At 35.3% G+C, this 8,506-nt stretch overlaps 1 protein-coding gene across 1 annotated transcript; it reads left to right on the top strand.

Annotated features, from left to right (window-relative positions):
• The first annotated feature begins 2,855 nt into the window (after positions 1 to 2,855).
• Positions 2,856 to 3,865, top strand: LOC125420874 (protein FAR1-RELATED SEQUENCE 9-like). The gene is made up of 3 exons (XM_060811886.1): positions 2,856 to 3,519; positions 3,634 to 3,753; positions 3,840 to 3,865. The coding sequence occupies exons 1-3, from the start codon at positions 2,856 to 2,858 to the stop codon at positions 3,863 to 3,865; spliced, it is 810 nt and encodes a 269-aa protein (XP_060667869.1).
• The last annotated feature ends 4,641 nt before the right edge of the window (positions 3,866 to 8,506 follow it).

The raw sequence follows: 8,506 nt of genomic DNA, 5'->3' as shown, positions 1-8,506 counted from the left end.
ATGAAATTTCTTGCCCTTCGATTTGCACTGATTGCATCTACAGCCCAACTTCAAAGCAACTTTCACGTGAGAATGGCTGGCCAAATTTCCCCTGAGCCCTTCTCGCTCGCATTCCCACTCTCACCAGCTCGAAAGGACTTTGCCAAAATTCCCAATCGCACCAACAACAACCAGCATTGCCATCCTTGCAAATCCACCAGATCGCACCACCATTGCCACAACATTGCCATCTTGCAAACGCACCAGCTCGCACCACGATTGCCACCCTTCTCTGTACCCACCAGCTCATAATCTTCTACTCTGCATGTCTGTATTTTGGCTCTTCGTATCTGTGAATGAGTGAGTTTATGTTTTGTAATTTTTTTTTCATTCTATTTTTTATGTTGGTGATTTTATTTAGTTTTGCATAGTTGAAATTGTTAAATGTGGGATTGTAATTTGGGTTGAGAAATAACTTGAATGAAGGCCAATCTTCATGATGATTTTCGAAAATTTAGAAAATGATACTTTTCACAGAAAAAGCATGAATGTATGCATGTTGTTTTTCTTTCCTGGTGTATAAATACCACTGTTCATGCATACTGTTCACGCATACAGTTCATTGTGTAATAATCAATTCACTTAATCTATCATAATACTAACACGAAAGAGATATTTACACCACTTGTTTTTGGAGTATACGAATGGCCAATCCATGCATGCTATGCAAGAGAAAATAAGTTTGTTATAATTGGAACACAAAGTAATTCTATTTTGTAATTCCTATATCTACACACACACACATACACATAAAGACATATGTATATATATCCTATTGTGTTCCGTTCCAAAACTGCTTAGTTTAGTCTTGAATAAGAACTTTGAATAATTATAATCCCCTTAATATGCATGAAACATAGAGTTAATAGATTAAATTGATATCATTGCTTTTTATTTTTATTCTTTTAATAGCCTTTGCGTAGATTTGTTAACCTCTCATTGATTAAAGAGTTATGTATCGATAGTTTTTTTTCCCTTTATCTAGCAAAGATGTAATTATTTCATTGTTTTGCAACTTATATTTTTCATTTTTATATGTACTATTAACCTTTTTAAACCCCATGATTTAGATTTATTTATTTATTTATTTTTTCTGTTGATGCACGCATATTTGTTTCTTTCATTATAGAGTGTGCTGGATCAGCAACCATAATGCAAACTCGGTAGATTTTGGCTGAAGTGCCTTTATTTTTGCAATATTTTTCTCTTCTATTTAGAAACTAAACTTTCTTCAAATAAAAAATATTACCACCTCTCATGATGGTTTTGCTTTGCCGTTTACCAGGTTACAAATTGATCAATAGGAAGCTGGTTTAAGTGTAGAATAGTTGGAAGCAAATTTAGATTGGAAACATGAGTGTAGAACAGTTGGAAGCAAATTCAAATTGTAGACGAGTTGAAGACATATCCTTGCTGTCACATTCAAAATCCGTGGATGATGTTTACATTCCCCAAGTGGCCAAAAACTGCAAACCAAAGGTTGGACAAGAGTTTGAATCGATAGATGGGGCACATGAGTTCTACATTAAATATGCAAAAGAGGCGGGTTTAGTGTTCGTAGCAGTTCGACTAAGAGATGTAAAGGTGCGAATGAAGTTGTCAGGAAAGAATTTGTGTGTTTTAAGGAAGGAGTATCTTCTATAAAGGACGGTGAGAGAAAAAGGTGTCGGGGGATGACAAGAGAAAATTGTAAAGCTAAACTTGTTGTGGTTAGGTCAAAAACGGGGAAATTTGTCATCACTGTATTTGTTGAAGAACATAGTCATCCATGATCAACCCCTCGAAGAGTGCATTTATTGAGATCACATCGTAGTGTGTCTGAAGCCAAGAAGTCACTAACTTTGCAGTTTTCAGCAACAAATGTGCCAACTCATCAACAAATAAGCATTCTTTAATTTGAAGCTGGAGGTATAAAGAATATTGGGTGTACAAAGAAGGATATATATAACCATGAAGCTAAGGTGCGGAATGAATTAAGAGGACAAGATGCAGAACTTTTAAAGGAATATTTCCTAACCGAGCAAGAAAAGGATCCATGCTTCTTTTTTAAAATAGATGTAGATGATGATGGTAAATTGAAGCGTTGTTTTTGGGTTGATTCGGTGTCTAGAAGAGCTTATGGATGTTTTGGTGATGTAGTTGTATTTGATACAACTTACAACACTAATCAATATGGTATGATATTTGCACCCTTAGTGGGGGTGAACAATCATGGTCAAACGGTGCTTTTTGCATGTGCCTTTTTAAGTGATGAAAAAACGGAATCATTTGTTTGGTTGTTTGAGCTATTAAAGGATAGCATGCCAACGAACAACCCAAAAATGATCATTACCGATCAAGATCCTGCAATGACAAAGGCTATAGTTCAGAGCTTACCGAATACATTTCATAGGTATTGCAGTTGGCATATACTTGAGAAGTTCTCTACGTATTTAAATACGATCACCTATAGAGATTTTTATAAGGACTTCCAACAATGCATTTGGGAATCAGAATGCCCTGAAGAGTTTGAAAGAAAATGGGTGACTACCATCGAGAAGGCAAGCCTAGATAACAATGATTGGTTAAAATCAATATTTGAGCTATGTTCAAGATGGGTGCCTGCATATGTTAATTATATATTCTCAGCTAGAATGTCAAGTAGCCAACGTGCGGAAAGCTCCCATGCATTTTTCAAGAAATATGTTTCGAAGAGAAACTTATTGATGGATTTCATACTTCAATTTAATAGGGCGCTTGCACATCAACGTCATGAAGAGTTAGGGGCTGATCACGTTGATATTAATGAGAAGCTTGTTTTGAAATTGCCATTGGAAATGGAAAAGCAAATGGCTGAGATTTACACACGCAAGATTTTTCTTAAGTTTCAAGATGAGTTATGGCATAGCTTAGTAATAATGCCACAATTTGTTCGTGAAAATGCTACACACAAAATGTATGTGGTCGAGAGTAGTCCAAAAGAAGGTGTTCGTAGAGTGCGGGAAATTGCTTATGATAAAGAATTGGACTTTGCATTTTGTACATGTAAGAAGTTTGAGAGTGAAGGACTTCCCAGTAGACATATCTTGGCATTCTTGAGACTCTTTGGTAATATTCCTTTGCCAAATCAATATATAATGAAAAGGTGGACTAGAGGTGCAAAATGTCAAATAATAACTGATAAGCAAGGTGTTGGGATAGGTGGACAACATAGTTCAATGTTGACTTGGCGAGCTAAACTATTCCAACTTGCTTCGGAAGTCATTGATAAAGCCATAATATATGAAGAGGCAAGTGTAATTGTGAATGATGGTCTTCAAAGTTTGCTAGGCAAGATTGAATCCATAGTTAGCAACACAAAAAGTGGAGGCATTTCTGAAAAAGGTAGCACTACTCATGACTATGAGGCTTTGAAAGACCCATCTGCTGTGAGGGCAAAGGGATGCGGACAAAGATTAAAAAGGGGAAAGGAGAAGGCAACAAATGCCGCAAAGTATAGAGGTCAATGTTGCAATGGATGTGGAAAAATTGGGCAATTGCACGATAAAAGAAACTGTCCACTCCTCAACAATCCGTAAGAAAATAATCCATTTACTATTTATTATTCTTATGCAGTTTGTATGATCATACTTTGTATAAACCATGCTGCTCATCTATATAGGTCCTCACAAAATGAGGAAAGTCCTCAACACGCCTCGGAATATGATTCTGAAGCTGATAGTTTGTCTTCCACAGGTATGAAACTAAGTGGTATCGTATGGTCTTCGATATTTTATTCAACTAACATGCTGATAATCTAAGGACTTGCTGGACTTTGGTAGGTCTGCATGAGAAAACGAAAGGATGACCTATCTTGCAACAGATTTGGGAGAAGAAGTTGTTTTTTTATTTTGGTGTGCTTGTCTGGGATTTTCTATCTTATAGCAAGCACTATCAATTGACTATGTAAAATAGAGATGTGTTTTGATTATTGGATTGAATGTATACTGGTTTTGCCGTATATTCACGTGCTACTCTTTATGTTTGGAATGTTTAATTTCTGTACATCATGATAAATGAAGAGAAAAGCAGCCATTTTTGCAACAGATTATCTTCTTCCACATACCATTGCCATTTTACTCTACTTCAATATTCTAATCTGTCATGTTATTGATTTACTTCTAAAATGCCACATTGTACTTCACCACCTTAGTTTATTTGTTAGAAGACTTATTGGCCTGTTTATTTCATCTTTCTCATGCTTTTTCTATGCCTGTTTATTGGACTTATGCTTATTAGGAATTTTCTAGCCTCTACTTAGGTGTGTTTGTCAATGGATAGATTGGCATTTCAAAAAAAAGATCTAAAAAGTCCTAAGCTAGATGAAGCACACAGCAATATCCTATGGGACATTAATAATCGAAACGAAAAAGGAAAGTGCTCTAAGGAATAGGATGCTCAATGCTGTGGTAAATTCTGCAAAGAACAAAAAGCTGATATTTTGTTCGTTGGTTATGTAGAAAACTAGATTATTTTCATGGGATTCTGTCATTGGTTGGTATATTTGTTAACTAGGATAAAAAAGCCTTAGTACAAACTAGTACAGAAAACTTAAGAAAGCAAGCTTCATGATTACTGTTCACGTGTACTGTTCACGTAGACTGTTTACCTGCGTTTAAACATTCCTCTTTTTCTTACATTTTTTTTCTTTTTTTGTCATATTGCAATAACTATCAGCTTAGTTACTAAAAGAGAGTTGAGTTATGATTATGGACTTCTTAAATTGCCATGTATTGGAAACATGAAGTCTTGTTTGATTATTTGACTAAATATATGCTAGTTTGCTTTTAGTCTAGTTTGCCGTTTATTTACCAATGTGGTTTACTTCAGTTAGCAGGAAGGAGAAGCTGGAGATTGATGTTTATACACAGGTATTTTAGCAAAAAAAATTAAAACATTAAAAAAAATCTAGAAACAAAAAAAAAAAGATGTTTAAACACAGATGAACAGTGCACGTAAACAGTGTACATGAACAGTCACGTAAACAATATCACGGCAGCAACATAGATGAACAGTAACATAAATAGTAGCTCAACAGCAACACAAGCTGGAGATTGATTCAGATATTTTAGCCAAAAAAAAAATCTAAAAACAAAAAGATGTTTAAACACAGGTGAACAGTGCGCGTAAACAGTCGCGTGAACAGTAGCTCAGCAACAACACTAGCAACAACACAGCAAGCTCGGCAACAGCAAAAACAAGCTCGGCAGCAATACAGTAGCTCGGCAACAGCACTAGCAGCAACACAGCAAGCTCGGCAGCAGCAACAACAAGCTTGGCAGCACTAGCAACAGCACCAGCAGCAACACAGCAAGCTCGGCAGCAGCAACAATAAGCTCGGCAGCACCAGCAACAGCACCAGCAGCAACACAGCAAGCTCGGCAGCACTAGCAACAGCACCAGCAGCAATACAGGAGCACCAGCAGCACCACAGCAAGCTCAGCAGCACCAGCAATAGCACCAGCAGCAATAGGTGCTAGAAGGGCTCAGTCCTAATTTGCTACCTCCTTGGATTAAAAAAACAAATAATTAGGTGGTCTAAAGATCACATGTCCATTTCAAAAACTTGTATGGAATTTATATGACGTGAAAGTCTTTGTTGGAGGAATCAGGTAGTCCTACAATCACATGAAATTGCACCTTTGATAAAAATAATTAGATGTTAGTGAGATCATCACATGGTCTACTTCCACACAACTATGTAGAACCTATATATGGTCCATATAATGTGACTTTTTTTATGAGGAACAAAATCAAGACAATTAGTTTGGGGACCACATTGTAAAAGGAAAAATATATATATAGCAACATTAACGTTTCAATCTCCCAAGTTTATAATTTAATTAATACTGGAATATACAATCAATAATCAACAATAAACAATCAACAACCACTAAATATAAGGCAAAAGCATAAACATGTAATTCGACAGATGAATTTATACGGCGTGCCCAAGTTGCTCTCTTGTGTGTGCAAGAAGTCGCAGTAGATAGACCAAACATGGCAAATGTTGTGTCAATGCTTGGAGGAGATGCGGAAGCTCCCCCACATCCAAAACAACCAGCTTTCTTTATCCTCAAAAGAACAGATAAAAAAAACATGTCAAAGAATCCAGGAGCCTACACCGTTAATGATATATCAATTTCAGGGATAGAAGCTCGATAGCATTCTATGATCATTCATGGACTTAATAATATATATATCATTGTTACGTATCTTATGGGATAGACTTGGTGTGGCAATACACAACACTTCCATGAACATAATATATCTTTCAAATTTCTTACAACATTTTATTGTTGTATAAGATAGAAAAATACTATTTTCCAACTAAGCAACATGGATATATAGATGCAAATCATGTGAATGTATAGCACTTTCTTCTTCTTCTTCTTCTTCTTCATTTTTTTTCCCTCTCTAAAAGTGAAAGGATAGCGCATTGTATCTTATAATGTGAGCTAAGAAATGGTCCCAAAGAAAATAAAGGCAATACTGGAATCTCAAAATGAATTCAAGAGTACCTTAATATATTTTCCAGTTTAGCCACTAGGCAATAACGAAGTTGGAGGTAGAATCCAAGAAAGAAGAAAGAAGAACCAAGTAGAAAGAAAACAGAAAGCAGCCTGCTGGCAGAAATGTCACATTACAGTTTGGGGCTAATTACACCCCAAGTCCCTTAATGAGAAAAGAAAATTACATACTACTAACGTTGTACGTCTTCCACAACATACAACTTCAATGAAAATTTGACCCTTCATTCTCAAACTTAAAGATGCACATTGGTATTTGGCAGCCCTAGCTCGTATATGGATCATACATAGTAGGGATGTCAAGTGTGAAGAATCAATATTTACAATTATTGAGTTAGTTGATTTCATAGATTTCCTATAATTCAATGAATTTTGCGAAAATTTGCATAATGGAAGTTTCTAAAAATAGAACATGTGTTTGATAAATAAAGAAGCAATTTTGTTGGCACTCATATCGCCTTAGTTTTATCTTAGCTTTGTTAGGAGGCTTACAATTGTAGATCCCATGGTCTGCCCACAATGAAGTCAGAAATCATAAAACTTTGACCAATCCACCTCATTATTGATGTACACTAAACAACCAAATATGAAAACCCGGAAGGAGAATCTAAAACAAACAATACAATATCTAATTGGGAATTCTTCACAAAATAAACGGAACACAACAATATATAAGCAATGCGAGTATTAAGTCAGCTCCTAATATTTTAAATGATATGAGACACCTGGAATCATGTACCAAGCAACAAGCTTAAACATATAAAAATGATGTCCCATGGCAAAATCCTCCAAATTGCACACCAGAAAGTCAATCTTTTGACACCATTGCAATGGCTATATTCATAACAAAATTATAAATCTAAGTACGTCTAAAATTTTTTACCTTCCCTAGAATTAAGATTATTTATTTCTAAAATAGATGAGCAACTTTTGATTAGAAAGCTTATGAACTATAAACTATCTTCCCATAAATAGACAGTATATATTATTAAAGCAGCATTTCAACATCCCCAGTTTTGATTACAGTAAATCAATCAACAATATGTTACTAGAAAACTAAAGAGGAATCTGACCATTTTAAGAAATTCAATGGAATCCAATACATAAAACCAAGTAAAAGTTCATAAATCTGAATCTCAAATTCCAATAAACAGAACAGTTCAAGAAAAGAACAATAAAAACTGAGCAAAATTCAAACATTTACATAAAAATAAAATTAAAAAAAAAACTTATGATTAATGCTAAATAAATAACATCGCACATAAATATATACATACAGGGAGTGTCTAATATGAGGACCGTCCGTATGGCTGCTGTGCGGTCCAAAAACATACTGAAATTCCCTGCCTTTCGATTGTTATATTTGTCATGGACGGTGGAGATTGAAGCTTCCCTCATGTGTGGGTTTTTGCACATTTCTCCCCTTCCCATTCACCACGCTGGGTATGACTGTGTTCCAACTAGTTATCATTTTGGTATTTACCTCCTTGTTATAAACGTAGCTTCACCAATATACCTGAAAACACCAAGAATAGGAAGTACCTTCTGCATTTTAGTACTCATCTTTTTATGAGGAGCACTGCTGCAGCACCATCACTCAACTGAATGGAATTCCTAGAAAAATATGAACTTCATTGTCAATACACCTACTTATAATCAACTCTATAGATAGATATGGCCAATAAAAATTTTAAAAAAAAAAAAAAGAAAAAAAAATTCTACCATTCCATTTCTATCTTTAATACCTGCTGTTATTGACCCATCCTGCCGGAATGAAGGCTTTAGCTTTGCCAGATCTGTCATTTTAGGATTTGGTCGATTCCATCATCCACAGAAATCTAACAAGCTTCTTAACTCTAGATATTGGAGCCACAATCTTAAAAAAGAAAGCAATTTTTTGAATATTTGCTCCCAGTAAA

Source organism: Ziziphus jujuba, chromosome 10 (assembly GCF_031755915.1).
Source record: "Ziziphus jujuba cultivar Dongzao chromosome 10, ASM3175591v1".
NCBI lineage: Eukaryota > Viridiplantae > Streptophyta > Magnoliopsida > Rosales > Rhamnaceae > Ziziphus > Ziziphus jujuba.
The sequence above is the reverse complement of the archived record's forward strand: the minus strand, read 5'-3'. Positions and strand labels throughout refer to the sequence as shown.

Coding starts and splice junctions, on each gene's coding strand:
- LOC125420874 (XM_060811886.1), top strand. CDS start 2,856: ATGGAAAAGCAAATGGCTGAGATTTACACACGCAAGATTTTTCTTAAG. Junction 3,520..3,633: donor AAATGCCGCAAAGTATAGAG/GTCAATGTTGCA, acceptor ATTCTTATGCAG/TTTGTATGATCATACTTTGT. Junction 3,754..3,839: donor TGATAGTTTGTCTTCCACAG/GTATGAAACTAA, acceptor GGACTTTGGTAG/GTCTGCATGAGAAAACGAAA.